General features: G+C 37.8%; 1 protein-coding gene across 24 annotated transcripts in view; it reads right to left on the reverse strand.

Annotated features, from left to right (window-relative positions):
- Positions 1-706: 706 nt before the first annotated feature.
- The window catches only part of MYT1L (myelin transcription factor 1 like), a 669,404-nt gene continuing 652,316 nt past the window's right edge, over positions 707-17,794 (reverse strand). For 10 of the 24 annotated variants that reach the window (XM_077291347.1, XM_077291364.1, XM_077291355.1 and 7 more), the window contains 5 exons: positions 16,386-16,498; positions 13,478-13,581; positions 12,246-12,305; positions 10,874-11,017; positions 1,100-2,230 (listed from right to left, as the gene is read on the reverse strand). In XM_077291347.1, the coding sequence (XP_077147462.1) occupies positions 2,090-2,230; positions 10,874-11,017; positions 12,246-12,305; positions 13,478-13,581; positions 16,386-16,498 (562 nt within the window). In that variant the 3' untranslated portion in view covers positions 1,100-2,089. Of the gene's footprint in view, positions 2,231-10,873; positions 11,018-12,245; positions 12,306-13,477; positions 13,582-16,385; positions 16,499-17,794 lie in introns of all 24 variants that reach the window. The other 14 variants (XM_077291367.1, XM_077291365.1, XM_077291356.1 and 11 more) reach the window with 4 other exon arrangements.

Below are 17,794 nucleotides of genomic sequence, written 5' to 3' on the forward strand. Positions count from 1 at the left end.
ACCTTGCTTCGGCTTTCGAAAAGGCAGTTCTGAGCATGACCGCTACGACTAAGAGCACAACAGAAAGACAGGCCTTTACAGAGAACATCCTGCAAAGCGCCCCCCAAAGTAATTACATAATCTTCTCCCAGCTAGTTATTAAAGTCCTCTTGGAAAACTGTTAGCATTTGTACAGTGAATAGTATAAAGTGCCGCTGGGATATACATATATTTATACATATATATACCGAGGTTGAGTATTGTATTAGAATATTAGTTGTGAGATCCCTGTAACCTCCCTTAGCGATATTTATTGAAACAGCCTTCATGGCTTCCAGTATCTTCTGACTTTTTTTTTTTTTAATTCTTTTTTTTATTTTTTTTTATATATTTTTTTTTTTGTCATTTTATTTTTCTCGTTGGTGTCACAAAGGCTTATAGACACGAAAAAAATTGCACACCTCCGTATATTATGGATATATAGGACAAGGTAAGTGCAAATCATCAACTGGCACATTGTGGGGACAATGACCCTGTAAGTCCTATTTTGCTAAAAATATTTTTTAAATTTTTTTTTTAAAAAAAAAAACATCTTTTTTTTTTTTCATAGCAAAATTCTAAAGTACATTGTACTTTCTGCATAACATCAACACATGGAAGGAAAAAGATATGCGATTTAAATAAAAAATAAGAATCCTTTTTTTTTTTTTCTTTTTTTGACATCTTTATAAACACAACAACGTCTTTGACTTAAAAAGTGGTCTTATGCATATGGTTAGTGCAGTTGTTTTAGAAGAACATAAATGATGTTAAAATGACAAAAATAAATAAATGGAAAATAAAACACTTCTGAATTAAAATGAGCACAATTGAAAAACTTAATAAATAAATAATAAATATTATAAATGAAAAAAAAATAAGTGCTGTTTGAAGTTTGGTCATCTAACAAACTTTTTTCATTTTTTTTCCCAATAAGGAAAATCCAACAACAATCACAAGCTGTATGGGGGAAAAAATGTAAAAGTTTCAATCTTAGAAGGTTTACGTTTTCCTTTAAACCACCTTTTGGATTTATTCCAGGGATCAGAAACAGGTTTTCTTTCTTTTTTTTTTCTTTTTTGCATTAGTTGTAAAACCCCCAATTAAATGGTAAGACGATGAAAAAAAGGCAACGTAAAATGTATTAAAAATAGTCTTTCATCCTCGATCAAAAATGCAGGAATCCAGTACAACGCAGTTCTAAGGGAAATTAATCGATCCAGGAGTGAAGGGTGAATAGTGGCTATTTCTCCAAAGTCTGTTTGAAAAAAGATCAGTAGGAATCATCTCAACGTTCTCTTCCAATATAGTCCAACGATGGAGGTTCCCATATTGAGATCAGATGAAGTTCAGTTATGAATGAAAAGTGCTTTTAAGCTGCTACGCCTTCTCCCCCACCGCAGGTTTTTCCATAGCTCGATGTTGCCTTACGTTAACAAAAAATTTAGAGTGAGCGTATCTTACAACTCTCAAAAATCCATTATCCCAAGTTATAAAAAAAAGCTCATTGAATTGCCCCGTCAACATCTGAAACCGAAAACACTAAGCCTCTACTCGAAAGGTCCTTAAAAAATAAAACAATTTCACTTTACTGCTCGCTGTGAAACAGTATGCACGCCGTGGTCCAAACCTTACAATCTCCGGCATTCCGAGAGACCAAATGAAATTCTGTAGAAAGTGGCAATACCATTTAGAAGCGGAATTTGTCTTCTCCAGTTCGAAATACTAAAATGTTGATCACCAAAGCATAAAAAAATTGTACCCTCCGATTCTCTTCGGCAGCTTCCCCTTTTTTTTCCAGAAATATATTTACCTTAAAAATGTGCATACATTAGCAGCTATAAACATTACATGGCATATCACACAATGTTAGCTTATATGAAAACGTACAAAATGTGAATGTATACAAAATCTATTCAGCAGGTACTATTCTTAAAGCAAGACATAAAATCATCATGGAGTCTTGTAAGCATAACACTGTCTCGGATGAATAAATATATATAACACTTTTTCTGGTAGAGTACAGCAGCAGAAAACAAGAGGCATCTTTATTGGATTTTTGTTCTTCTCTTTAGACTTGTATTCCTCTTACAGCTTGCTTTATGTTTTCCAGAAGCGCCTTATTTTCCGGGCTTTGATAGCGATCTTGATTTGTATACATGTCCGTCAATGTGGTCACGTAAGCATCAAAATTTTGTTCGTTGATGGGGTCCTACAAGGCAATAAACAATCAGTATTATTTTTGGAGCATCCTTTTTTTTGTTTTAGGGAAATTGTAAGGCGGTGTTCATATCTATGTTGGATTATCCATTGCAAATTTTGTCAAAATTTCTGAAAAAAAAAAAGCTAGGCTGTTTTTCCTGGGAAAGAGATTGGCAACATAAAGAAAACTTAACACCAGTTACCCATTGTGTTACACCATAGGATGGATCCAGCACTAATTTTATCACTTTTTTCTGTTTCGAAAATGGAAGATAAAAACAGAAATGGAAATGCCAATGGTGGGCAAAGTATAAGGGTTCGCTCACACTAGCGCATAAAAAATCTGTCCCATTCTCATCCAGAAAAATGGGAAGATTTTTTTCCTACTTGTCATCCATGTGCTGTCCATACGTAGTCCGTGTGCAATCCGTTTTTTTTACTCGGCAGCTAATAATCTTTTACAAGGCCATTTACTGTTTCCCATGCTACAGAACTGTAATGTATCAGTAAAAATCAGATGTCATACTAATGGTCACCCATCAGATTTCGGACTTAGCATTTATTTCTCATGAAGAATATAATTGAGGAATGATACTCAGATCTGCACTGCGTCATTGAATAACATTGGTCCGAGCACAGTTCTATTTTTTTTTTCCTCGCATTGCACTCATCCGATTTTTAAGCTGGTGTGAGCAACCCCTTAGTTTGAAAAAAAATATTGGATCATGACACAGATAGATCTTGCAAACTTCTAGGCTACTTATGAAAGTCTAAAGTCATTCTATGCGACTACAGAATTCTGAATGTTTGCGGAGGGCGCACTGTCAGGATTCTCCCGCGTTGCCGATCAGAGCAGGCAGTCACTTGACCACAAGCAGGCAATTTGCATACTTGTGTTCATGTGTCGACTAGATATGCTCGTCTTCCCTCATTAGAAGCACCCTGACAGAAGACAAACACATCTAGTTGGAAGAGTCTGGCTCTTACTTGCAACACCAGAGAATCCTGACAACGTGAACACGCACACCGCATACTGTCAGGATTCAGAATCTTGCAATCAAATTGAGTGACTGCAGACATTGATCATAAGCCTGGACAGCCCATTTAACAGAACACTCCAACAAAGATGCTGATACATTGTGTTAAACTTATGACTAAAACTTTCATTAGTGAAATTTGGATGCTGAGATCACAACATATCACTAAAATGAAGGGGTGAAAGTGTCAAACTGAGCGCAGCTCTACTTGGAGACTTTCTATTGAAACAGTCTTAAGTCTCAGAGGAGAGTAATCTTTTATCTTTGCCCCGTCAATTCAGTGAACGTGAGGCTCTCAGCTCCTAGACCCTCACTAAACAAAACTTATCGCATGTTACTATAGGTCAAAAATGTATTGAAACGACAGTTAATGAACTGAAAAATCAAAGTCATGGATAACCCCTGCGGAACCTGCAACATGTAAAAATACAAGACATTTTTAAGTCAGTTTTTAGGTTCAAGATTACTGTGCTTGCAGGTCCTGTGCAACTTGTCACTGCATACAAAGATATAAAGAAAACTTAGCTAATCTTCTTGGATGTGGATGGCAGAGAAATATTAATGAAAGGTTGCAATGAACGAAAGATAGTCCAGATAGTGGTTAAGCAGCCCCAATCAAATTCCAAAGAAATTCAAGCTGTCCTGAAGGCTCAGGGTGCATCAGTGTCAGCGCAAACTACAGTCGACATTTAAATAAAATGAAACACTATGGCAGGAGGCCTAGGATGACCCCACTGCTGACACAGACATAAAACAACTAAACTGCAATTTGCCAAAATGTACGTAAGCCAAAATCCTTTTGGGAAAGCGTGTTATGGATGGATGAGACCAAGATAGAGCTTTTTGGTAAAGCACATCATTCTACTATTTACAGGAATGAGGCCTACAAAAAAAAGAACACAGTATCTAGAGTCAAATATGGGGGAGGTTCAAAGATGTTTTGGGGTTGTTTTGTTGCCTCTGGCAATGGGTGCCTTGATCGATTGAAGGCATCATGAAATCTGATGATTACCAAAGGATTTTGGGTCACAGTGTAGTGCGCAGTGTCAGAAAGCTGGGTTTGCGCCCTAGATCATGGGTCTTCCAGCAGGACAATGACTCCGAATATACTTCAAGAAACACCCAGAAACAGATGGAAACAAAGCGCTGGAGAGTTCTGCAGTGACCAGCAATGAGTCCAGATCTAAACCCCATTGAACACCTGTAGAGAGACCTTAACATTGCTGTTGGGAGAAGACATCCTTCAAATATGAGAGACCTGGAGCAGTTTGCAAAAGAAGAGTGATCCAAAATTCCAGTTAAGAGGTGAAAGAAACTTGTTGATGGTTATAGGAAGCGATTGGTTGTAGTTATTTATTCCAAAGGGTATGCAACTGTATATTAAGTTGAGGGTGCCAACAATTTTGTCCAGCCCATTTTAGGGTTTTATGTGACATTATGTCCAATTTGTACCAATGCACACAAAGGAAATAAACGTGTATAACAAAACGTGTAACTGCAATAATTTTCTGGGAGAAATACCTAATTTTCTGGAACAATTTTAAGGGTGCCAACACTTTCGTCCATGACTGTATGGGTTTAGAGCAGACCAGTGGAAAATAGCGAAATGTCTTCAAGATTTCAAAATAAATCTAGGATCTACTGAAATGTGACTACTAGGTCTCCTATTAGTTTGACAATGGGGGATGTGTGCATTATACATGATGGAGCTGAAAATCTGTCAGACAAAAACTAGAGTAAAGAGATGTTTATATTTTTACATTCTTACTCACGGGTTAATATACTGTTTCAAAGTCAAGGAATACCAACACCATTTATTACCATAACTAGGGCATCCAATGAGGTTACAAATGCAACTTTCTCACCTTAGCAACCCGACATAATTTATCGCATTGTTGTAGCTTATCATTTTGGCAACTTTTTCATGGTTGACAATAACAAACAATGAATTGCAATTACTCCCATTTCTTGTGTATCTATAAAAGAGTATTGTCAAAGTTCTCTCAAAAGGAAATATAGATTTTCCAGAAACATTTTCTTCTCTTCGTACGTAACCAAAAATTTCCACAAGTGTATGGAGAAAACTAAGAATGAGGAGCATCATTCTTGACTGAAGAACATCAAAATAATAATCAAATAAATCAATGACACAGTGTAATAAATTAATAAAATCTCTTCATGGTGTCCTCCCAGATCTCATTGGGACCTACCCTGCTAGAATAGTAGCTGGATTTAGGCAGGGATGGTGATGTTGGTATACATTAAGTCATTGACTCCATTGGTTTAGATAAGGAATCCAAAAAATTGCTTAGTGTAGTAACAATACTTAGGAAAACTCAGCACCTGAGCAAAATCATTGAGCAACAAGAATCCTGAGGACCTGGACTTAGGATGGAAAGTAGTCTCCGCAGTGACTAAAAGAATCTAAAAAGTGAATTGTTGAACAATGTTTTACTCTGTAATGTCTGAAATTCTTTATATATGTACCCACTGAATTCTAAAGTGCCAAGGAATATGTTGGTGCTATAGAAATCAAATTATTACTGTTATTATAATTAAAATATATTTGATAACAAAATCAATCAAAAGCTTCATTACTCTTATGTCTCTAAGGAAATTGTTTTTCATTGTTTGTGTTCAAATCCCAAATCTAAAAAAAAGGAGTTTAGTTTCTGCATGTGCATCAATGTGTGATGAATTCCTACTAAAGACTTCAGAAAATATTACGAAATCAGTATCACATGTAAGGTCAGGAGCACAGGTTGCCTGGCAGACATTATTTAAGTTGTAAGGTAAATGAGGATCACTGTTTTTTCTAGGTCTGAGGATGAACGTTTCTCCTTGAGGAGAGTGCCAAGTTTTCGTAAAGAGACCTATAGGCCATGCAATGCTCCTCTGAGGATTTATGTTTGCAAATTTTATCTTTGTCTTGTTGTCAAGAACAACTTAGGCTTTAGCTTTGACCTGCTAATAAGTGTTTCTCCGTAACTGTTTCATTTTGAAACATGGCACTTTATTTGGGAGATGTTGAGATCCATATGATTGACCGATTGCAGAATATCCTTGCTGGCAGGAGTTTAAAGGGAACCTGTCATGTCCCCAAATGCTATTAGCCTGCATATAAAGGGTTAATATGCAGCTTAATTGCGTTACAATGCTGTCCAACTGTCTTAGAATTCACTCACAAGTCAGTATTTTTGCATCAGTATTTTATCAGTATTTGTATGCCAAAACCAGGACTGTCTCCAAAACACAGAACCGGCGTCAATCTTTCAATTCGAGTTTTTCTCTGTAAGTTCCACTCCTGACTTTGGCATACAAACACTGATGCAAAAATACCGATGTGCGAGGCCTTACTAAAAGCGTGGCTACCTTGGAAAAATGAGTGTTACTATTCCTGAGAGCCACTTCTTTCATTCATAGACGTTCCAGTGTGGCTTCAGTCACCACTCAATGCTCCGCTCACTATACTATGAGCACCAGGTGTAAGCACGTCCTGGCAGTTTGATTGACAGCTGCAGCACATCTGTGCCGAGTGAGCTGTCAATCAAAGTTCTTACAGCCGTTGCTCACTCCGTACTGAACAGTGACTCTAGCCCCTCCATCCATGCCTCTATGACTGAGAACCGATGGCTACCGGGGAGAAAACAGTTCATTTCCTTCCAGTAGTCACACTCTCAGAAAGGTGACCAGACAGTATTGTAACACTACTAATCTGCAGCTTAACCCTATATCTGCAGATTAATAGTGTCTGGGAACATGACAGGTTCCCTTTAAATTAAATAATACATTGCATTTCCTATAGGAAAAAAAACCCTGTAAGGCCGGTTTCACTCATCAGCTTTTTCTCACATGTGAAAAATGGTCCATGTTTTATCAATGTGCTCAACCCATTTTTGGCCTCTTGTCAGTCATTACGATCCAATTTGTATTTGCCTTTCTTGTATGAAAAATAAAATAAAAATTTCATCTTCTACTTCCAATTAAACAGTAAAATCGAGACAGAACACGGATGAAGTCCACGTTGGATCAAAGTAGGACAGGGCTACTGTCTTTTTTTTGGAGACAATCAAGTAGAAAAGAACATGTGAAAAGACAAATTTATAGTAATGGTTCCTTGATCTATCTGTAAAACAATGGATAAATAAATCTAATAGTGGGAAACAGAGCGCACAAAAGGGTGATACCCTATGGAGGGGGAGTAGGAGAGAGCTGGTTTTGTGAACCTGGTAGAGTTGTGAAGGACACAACTCCTCTGCAGGCATGAAGAAAAACAGCTGCTGCCCCATGGCTGGTGATGGATCCAGTTGGATGAACACGTAGGAGGGTTGTGCTGCTGGAGTAAATCAATTCCTCAGAAATGACGATGAGAATAAGGTTTTCTTATTCACAACACATTGCAACGCCGTTCCAGCGTCTTTATGAATTGAAAAAAAAACAAAAGTGGCATTGTGAATAAAAAAGCCTTATTCTCATCGTCATTTCTGAAGAATTGGTTTACTCCACCAGCGCAGCCCAAATACGCGTGCATCCAACTGGATCCAAAAACAACTCTTAGTACATGTACTGAAAAAAATGATGTGAAAAACCAACCTATGAGGAAGAAATATCTCGGACTCTGCTGTAAAGCCCCATTTTATTGTTTTATGATCTCAAAATATGAGCTTATAATTTCTGTAAGCCAAATTAATAGCAGCAATGCAAATAAAACCAATAACAGTCATTAAGAAAACATTTATGATCGGTGCCGCTACATATATACATGGTATGATTAATTTACTTTTGACACTGCGGTGAGAATTATGTGATTGTCATTACTGAACTCCTCTAACTCGAAATGTCCACTTAACCTTTAAATAATAAAATGCCTTAAAATATATGAAAAATATAAATCTCTATATATTCAACATATAAAGGAAATATACAGTGATGTTATTGTGTGGGTGCCATTTGGTTCTTTTGCTGTGATTATCAAAAAAGACCTTCCTATATCACAACAAAGATTGAACAAAAGAGGGGTAGATAGAGTTTCAGGAGAAGGGATGGTCTAGCTCACAGAAGATTACAGTCTGGAGGAGAACATGGATTGACAAGGCATGGCTTTGGTTGCTGATGATGGACAATCCACAGGACACAAATAATTATCGAAAACGAGATAACAACAAAGGTTTTACTGGGAGAATATGGTGACTAGGGTAATAACATACGTCTACAGAAAGATGGAAAATGAAAGTTTGGTTCTTTGAGTGATGCTGAGAGAAGCTCTAATCGAGTATGATCACGAATTCCAGAGATGAGGTTCAGCTCTAGATGAGTCCCGGAGATGTGCATGGGATGAGCTATTGAGAAAAGAGAAGAGGAGTAGACCATGGGTAGAGGTCAACTTGTGATTTCCTTAGTATTTGGATCTTGAATCATACATGTCCACCCTTATTTTTTTTTTTTTGTAACTTTCATCAAATGGCTTTTCCATGAATGTGTTAGATTTCACATATGGCCTGAGTGTGCTATAAAAAAAAAATCACATATTGTACTCGCCTACCATCCTTTGCTGCTCCTCCCAGTGGTCTCCTCACCTTCTCTTTCAGCACCATTGACTCATGATAGCTGTGATTAGTAGACCACAGCGATGACCAAGCCAACAGTACAGAGGAGCAGAGATGGATCAGTAGTTATATATGTGCTACTTTTATTTTCTTTTAGCAAACTCGGGCTACATGTAAAATAAAAGAAAGTTGTGAAAAATCCCTTTAAGGGCTCTAATTTCTCACAATTACTGTAAAATCCAATACATTATTGTGACATGCCAGAAAAAAAATAACAGGTTTCAATCCACATCACAACCAATGGATGGCCACACATAGACACATAAATCATAAACATCTCTCGACATAGTGTAGGAAAATCAGGTTGTTCTTTTTCTCAAAGCTGGTCAATTTGTGCCACTTACCTTTGGATATGTCGAGACAAGAGGAAAAGTAAGACAGGACACATCTGTTATGTGACTTAAAAGTATGTCGGAGGAGGCAGAAAAATGTGTAAAAAATAAACGAGATCACCGAGACCCCACGTAAAATGGAAAAAGCATGTTCACTAAAGTATTTTTTAGTAGTGGCTAGTGTTGGTTAGTGGTGGACTGGCAAATTATTATTTATTATTATTATGTATTTTTATAGCACCATTTATTCCATGGAGCTTTACATGTGAAAAGGGGGCAAATATAGACAAATACATTAAACATGAGCAAAAAACAAAGCACTCAGGTACATAAGTAGGGAGGACCCTGCCCGCGAGGGCTCACAGTCTGTAGGGGATGGGTGAGGATACACTAGGAGAGGGTAGAGCTGGTTGTGCGGCGGTTCAGTAGGTTGAGGATCACTGCAGGCTGTAGGCTTGTCGGAAGAGGTGAGTCTTCAGGTTCTTTTTGAAGGTTTCTATGGTAGGCGAGAGTCTGGTGTGTTGGGCTAGAGAGTTCCAGAGTATGGGGGAAGCATGGGAGAAGTTAGGATGCGATTGTGGGAAGAGGAGATAAGAGGGGAGTAGAGAAGTAGATCTTGTGAGGATCGGAGGTTGCGTGTAGGTAAGTACCAGGAGACCATGTCACAGATGTATGGAGGAGACAGGTTGTGGATGGCTTTGTATGTCATTGTAAGGGTTTTGAACTGGAGTCTCTGGGCAATGGGGAGCCAGTGAAGGGCTTGGCATAGGGGAGAGGCTGGGGAATAGTGGAGACAGGTGGCTTAGTCGGGCAGCAGAGTGTAGGATGGATTGGAGTGGTGCCAGAGTGCTGGAGGGGAGGCCAGAGAGTAGGAGGTTGCAGTAGTCGAGGCGGGAGATGACAAATCAAAAGGGGCTGTCACCAGACTCAGTGGTCAAGTTCTTAAAGGATTTTAGAGGAATAGTTCAACACAACCAATGGATAAAACAAAAAAAACCCTTTATTCAAAATCCATTAAAACAAGTGTGTCCAAGGTGAGATATTATTTCAAATTTTTTCATTTATCACCATGGATCCACTTTTATTTAAATTATTTTGAGTAAAGAGTTTTTTAATTTTTTTATTTTATTTGTTGGTTGTGTCAAACCTTTCCTCTAACCTTTTGTATTTTTGGCTGCATATTACCAGCAGGTTACAGCACCCACCGGCATATGATTCTCAGCCTCTCATCTACATATAAGCATGGTGAGCTCATTTTTTTCTTTTGTACCTACCTTATCGGTCAAGTTTTTAGCCTAATACCATAGAGCAAATACTTCTTCTTGGCTAATCCCACTGGTAATTGAAGAAGGTACTCTTACCCACTGCTCCACCTATATGACCAAATACTTGAACAGAATAGGATTTCTGTGTATGATGACAGAACTATTATCAATCACAGTGAGGCTCAGAGACTGGTAATGAAAACACCATTAGAGTAAAAACAGGAGAAAAAAGCAAAAAAAAAAGTCCAGACACTACAAATGATGGTCATATATCCTCAAAGGAAACAGTAAAAACACAACAAGCACTGGGTAGGTGAAGGAACCACTGATTGGTATCAGCAGATTATTAAAGTAGTCACTATAATAAAGATTATTGTGTTTTGTAATTCCATAATGGACATACGACTACTCACCATGTGGGGAAGCTGGATGTTCGCTAGACTATGAATTAAAGACTGACTTAGATTGGCCAGCTCATGCAGAAGAGACTCGTTTTGCTGCTCAATGACTTTGTTCTCCTCTTCTATTGTCTTCAGGTTACTCTCCATTGTTGTAATCTATAAAGCACATAGAGGTGGAAAATACAATACAAGGTATTACAAATCACGTAATGTAGTCACGGCGTTATCTACAATTTTTTAAATTCTCATTTAAAGTGTTCAAATCTCAATTTATTAAATGTGTTGAGGAGAAGGAGTGCTACCTAATTTACTATGTCACCAAGAGGTAATTAGTATAGGAAAGAATTTAATTCACATAATTAATTAATTTGTTTATACAGATGTAGAAGTGCTGAATTTGTCATTTGTGCGCATTGTGATTAGAGTTGAGCAAATTTTTCAAAATTCGTTTCCGATCATGATCGGCGGCAAATATTGTTTTTGCAATATTCTCCGCCGAACGTCATTGAGGTCAATGGGAGTAGAAATGAACGAATATGTTCGGAACCGATCAACAAACATAAATTCAGCACCAATAGGGTACGAATATGGCAAATTCAGATTCCGAACAAACTCACTCAAATCTAATTGTGATATCTTTGATTTAAACAGTGGTGCTACAAATCTAAGCTGCCTTTTCTTACCGGCCACAGTCTTCATCTTTTACCAGTGCCGCTCCGGTCAATCTCTAGCAGTTTGTGACCTCCAGTGTTTTGCTGGGAGATCCAGAAGTCACAACTCAATTTAAGTCTATCAGAGCCAGAACAAGGCCTTCATAGACTTACACTGAGAGCTTGTGACCGCTAACTCCGACTTCCGGTCAGTCAGAAGTTGCGGTCATGAGATGACGGATCGGGACTGGAGTGGCGCCGGGAAGAACAGAAGACAGTGGTTGATTAGTTTAAAACTAGGGTCGGGAAACTTAGATTAGTGACATTACTCAGGCATTGAAATAAAAGAGAAAAACACTGGAGTGGTGCTTTAACAGTAAGTTTGTCTGTTTTACTGTAAATTAATAAATCCCCAGAAAAATCCACCTTGATAAATTTTTGTATGTGTTAATCAATCCTTAAAGAAACTTTTATCTAAAATGCAAATGACTTGAGTCAAAATGATGGAATATGTAGTTATAATTTGCATCGTATTAGTTAATTTCCACTATTAATAAAAAAAGATGATGTCCTAATTTTGTTTTATGTTATGCGCCCTTACTAAGCAAACTAGCTAATACATAATTCAATAATGAAATAAAGTTTTACTGATGATCAACTTTTATTCTTCGAAGGCTGAATTTCGTGTAAGTTACAAGGAAAAATCACACAACCTCCCCTCCCGTGTAACTTACATGAAATTGGTATTCATCAACACAGGGTTCTTGGCAAGCAACAGGACGCTCGTCCAGTACCTAGTGGGAGGGAGCAGAAGCTGAAAAGGGGGCAGAGAATGAAGCAAAAGAGGTGGAACTGATTCAAGTGAGAAAAATAATGGACGTGTTTTTTTCTTTGTTTCTTTTTTTAACGACCAGAGTGGGTCACTTTTGGAACTAGATTTGTTAGACTAGCCACCAGACTAGGCCAACAGCTCAGTAGATAGTATCAAAGATAACATGCCAGCACTCTTCAGTATTGGCTTAGGTGATACTTAAAATTGTTTTTTTTTTTAATTTTAGAAAATCATTAGTACTGTGTGTGCTATTTAGTTCCACCTCTTTGAATGATAAAAAAATCATAACCACTAAATTCTATTATACAAAACATAGCTGTTCTACTACAATTTATGTCAATAATCGCAGGTCTGTAGACAATAGGCAGTTCTTAGTTTCTTTTATTTTTACTGAAACGTGTTGATATCATTTATACTCAGACTTTTAGATTTTTTTTCACAAAATTTGAGTTAATAAAAGGTCAAATTGAATATTTTTGTCGTATTATTTTTTTTTTAACAGTGCCACACACACTTGGAATGTAACACTTGAATGGTCACCGAGTTCTCATCCTCACCCTTACCCTCCATGTAATTTTTATTTTTTAATTTCCCGATCTGTCCATAAATACATCTGATGTCTTGGTTGATGAATACCATGCAGCCAGCATGATTATGTGGCCACAGAAGACGGTATTTACGGATGCACTCACGTATGTCACATAGAGATGTAATCCAGTATTTTCATGCACATGCATGTCACAAAGAAACAAGTGCTTTCAGGCTTTGGAAAAAAAAAAATGTTAAAATGACAATGAGAATTGAGATTTAGTACTACAAGCTGATAGGCTACTGTGCTGTTGACTACCCGTGTTACAGTAAGCAAAAGTGACCAAAAAAGGTGACGTTCACTTCGAAACAATGACCTGGGCATGCATGAAGTATGGGTGAGTATGAGAATAAAAGCTTCACGGCATTATTTTTATTATTACTTTTTTCTTTTTTTAGTATTTTGTTCTTAAATTTATAAATAAGTTAGTGGCATCTCATACAGGAAAGTCTCATATAGCAAAGTTGTACGCATTCTCGGCAGAGCATTCTATTTGGAGTCACCTAGGCAAGACATTTTCAATATTGTTTATAGAAAACTGTTACCTGAGTTCTCAGCTTAATCATATCAGACTCCATCTGGGAATTAGACTCATTTAGTTCCTTTATTTCTTCTTCCAGTTGTTTTATTTCCTCATCATTTTCTATACCTAAGGGGATATTAAAGGAAAATACATAATAGAGTTGTAAGCCATTAAGCATCAAAGGTAACATTATCAGCATCGCTATCGATAAAACATAGTTAGAATAGATTTGCATGTTAATGTAAAGTTGGATGATGAGAAGTCGAAAAGTTAAGATCTACGCAACTTTATACCTCGATACTGGAGCCTAGGGGTGGATTGAGGAAGTTGTGGGTCACCAAAATCATAAGCCACTATAGACAAAATAAACTTGACTTGGGTTAATAAATCACATTCATGAAAAATTATCACTTTCCCTACATTAAAACAATCATAACTGTATCACCTGACTAAAAGACTCTGGCCCGCTTTTAACAAAGGGCCTCAGACTTTGCCCAAGTGGTCACTCCATCACTGCTGGAGTCTGTAGATAAGTAGATACTATGCCAGCCCTACTAAGTTTAGTTAGTAAAGTTTCTGTCCGTCTCCGATCTTTTAATTACAAATTAAAACCAGGTAATGTACTGTATGTGAGGATAATCATGGTCGTCACAGGAAACCCTTCTATGGTTCCTGAAAAGTGAAAAGCCAGAACCATCAATCAAGGAACAAGAAGGAGGACATAGGTGGAAAACAAGAAAACGGGAAGGTGTATTGGAAGGTTTGGCGGCACCAAGAGTGCACCAAATGTTCGTGCTTGGTTTGAACCGTCATTTTATGCTGACACACTGCCTTTACATAGGTTATCTGGGTCTTTCAACTGGCTGCATTAGGATAGGCAATCAATTTATAATTGGTGGGTGTCCAACTGTTTAGGTAGGGTACATTTTGATTAGTGTTCATAAATGCGTGGAGAGCGGTATACAGGTTCATACAAAGCCCATAGCTCTTCTATAAATCTGTACATTATATGTTCTACTCTCTGAAGACAGTCTAGGAAACGATGGGGCACAGAGCTCAATTGGGCACTTTTGTCTTAGCAATTTAGCCATCGGTGGACGTCTGAGTGAATAGAAACATCTGTCCTGGTCATAGGATGACGGGTGCAGGGCAGGTCCAGTTATATTTTGTGAATCACAGATTTAATTTGTGCACGGCTATGGTATGTATAAGGGAATTGATAAAATATTTCATATTTAACTTGTTAGGGCATGTTCACATTTTTATATGGATTTTCAGTGAATTTTCCCCAAAATCCCTAATGAAAACCTCTCCAATTACTTTTTAAGGCTATGGGCACACAACATTTTTTTAGGCTGACCACAAGGAATCCACCCAAAAAAGTGATAGCTGAACATACTTCACATACACATTTTCCGTCATATGCCACTTCTTACAACTGCTCCTGGGTGCGGAAACCGCAAAGTGTGTAATAGAAATAACATGTTCATTGTACGTTGCAGTAAAATGTGAAAGCTGCCGGCGGCGTTGCCACCCCTGAAACAACTGCAAAGCTGCTTTAGGTAAACCACGGCTGGCATTTTACTTTCCTGAGAAAACTAGGCCAGTGTGTATCCAACCAGCTACCAGATGGCAAAATATCTTGTAAAAAAGGGAAATGTAAGCTGATTTGAAAATTTAAATTTGACATATGTTTTTTATTCTTTTTAAATCCTTTTACATTTTTTACGAAGGCCTGATCACGTACACATTACCCTACAATACTGTAGTATTGCAGTATATTGTGAAGTTGACGATCTGCTAAGAAGCTTGCTCATGGACTAGTGTTTCTAGGAGGCCTTCAGTAAACTCTCAACTCCAATGGCAACCCATTAGTTCCCCATGATCGTATCGTGCTTTGAGGGGCGATGGCCGACAGAATGGATGGTGCCCCATTTTAGAAACCTTCTTTAAGGTATTATACTATTGTAATTGAAGCTAGTTCTGATTACAGTTACTCTTGGCTTCCAGCAGCTGTATAACACACCTGGCACCAAACTGCATGGATGGCAGAAGTCACTAGGGGGTTAAAAGACAGATACCACACGGTAGACATTTTTATTGAATTCCATTGTGTGATATTGTATAGTCCGCTACCATAATTTACTCCTCATGTTTTCCAGTAGACTAATGCATGCTTGCTTGACGAGAGCCAAGAGGTCACTCTTTCGACCTGCATTGGGCTAAAGGAACCCTACATATATGCTTGGCATCTGCACCGGTCTAGATACTTAATGTGCCTCACAACGTGGTGTGCATGGAGTCTAAATCGAAGGAAACACTATTCTTATATTTCATGCACCATTTCTTAACCATTAAGTAAACATGGATTTTAATTTAAAGGGCCAGAAACTGTTTTAAACCTTTCTAGTGGAAATGCTAAAGCGTGTGTTATAATATATAAACTATCTCAATAACTAATCTAGATATCACCAAGAAGTAACTAAATTAAAGCAATTATTTTTACTGGGCTGTCCAACTTTTCTTCTATCACACATCTGGGCTGCTGCAGAACCTCCTTTTGTAGAAAGAGAGTTAGCTTCCAGTCCAGCACCAATTAGTACGTAACTCCCTTACCCTTGAAAAAAGAGGTTTTGTGACAGTTAATATATTTACTATGATGTTTCACAAATGCTGGACAACAGTACTGTACACTATCTCCTGCAGCTGCTGAAGAACCTCTTTTATTATTATGTATTAATACTAGTAATAGCATTTTTAGAAGTATAAGTACTGTAAGTCGTAGAGTAGAAGTGGCAGCAGCACCAAGAGTTATATACAATTACTAATCCAATAGGTTTCATTACACGTCTTGAATCATTATTTCATGTCAGTACGGACAGCGTACGAAGATTTGTTCATTGCATTAATATTCATAGTAGATTCCTCACATAACATCTGAAAGCCAGTACCATTTGTCGCCCGTTGCTTGATGGTCATCATCTCTTCTCCTGACAATCGGGCTTTTTTCATTGCTGACGTGGCCCGTGGACATCCCGATAAACTATCAGAAAAATTGTAAATCAGTGGTCAAGAGGATCTTTATAGTTACTTTATAAACAAGTTATTTTTATTGTATTTTAACCATAAGTGTCAGACAAAACATAAGTAACACATTATCACATTACACTGCATGTAGACATTGTGTCATTTGCATTAGTAATGGTTGATTCCAAGTATTCTGTGATAAATATCTCTAAGGGCAATAATATAATACTCCAGAGACAGGCAATAAAATGTGATAGCAGTCCGTAATCATGTCCACCAAGATATAAGGAAGAGCCACTCCTCGGTTATAAAAGCCAGTAACACTAAAGTTGGCCCTGGACAGATGAGGAGGGGGATGAGATCGGACATGTTTCAATGAGCAATCCTAAAGGCATGATCAAACTAGTTTTTTTGAAGGACTCTTTGGAGGGAGAACTATCCAAAATCATCCTCAAAGTGTATGTCCGCATGGCATCGATGAGATGCCAGTGCACCCTACGAGGGTTCCCATATGAAGCCACTTCAGGAAGAAGTTGGCAGTTGTTTTCCAGAAGCAGCTTTTTCTGTCTCTCCTGTGCTGGCTGTGCCGATGGCAGATTTCCGAATGTTGAAGAAGTTGAAAAAAGTGACATAACATGGAATACTTGCACAGCAGTGTCGTTTTGATATTCCTGTGCACTATGTTTATTTTACAGAGAGCTTTAGCTACACTTTTTTTCAGGCAGATTCTGAGAGTAATCCACTGGAAATTGATGCCAAGTGCACAGGAGAAAGCCGGCGGTGAAGTAACTTCAGGAAAATGACCGCCAACGTGTTCCTGAAGGAAAAACTCAGTGGCTGCTCTGGTACCTAAATGATTTTGATATAAAATCCACTTTGCAGTTCATATGAAGAATTTTTGTAGCTTTTTGTTTCCTGAAGAAATATTGAAAAAATCCTGGAAAAAAAAAAGAAAGCGAATGCTACCTTGGGTATGTGCACATGGTATCTTATGGATGCAGGTGTACGCACATAGTATTTGAAGCACAACACACTTCAGGGAAACTCTGGTGATGTTTTTCCTGAAGCATCTTCCTTGTCATCCCTTTTTTCATTTTTTTGGCGACTTTGCCGCCAGCATCTTTTTTAAAAACTTCATATATAAAGTAGTGTTGGCTTCCAAGTGGAAGTTCTTGGAGAGTGGATTGATCACTGCTTCACGGCTTTTGAAGTCTGAAGCAGTTAAAAGAAGTAAAAAAGACTGAACACGTGCACAGCAAGTCGATTTGACATTGCAGTGCGTATGTTCATTATTTTTTATATTTTTTTTAAC

This window comes from Ranitomeya variabilis, chromosome 2 (genome assembly GCF_051348905.1).
Source record: "Ranitomeya variabilis isolate aRanVar5 chromosome 2, aRanVar5.hap1, whole genome shotgun sequence".
Lineage (NCBI taxonomy): Eukaryota > Metazoa > Chordata > Amphibia > Anura > Dendrobatidae > Ranitomeya > Ranitomeya variabilis.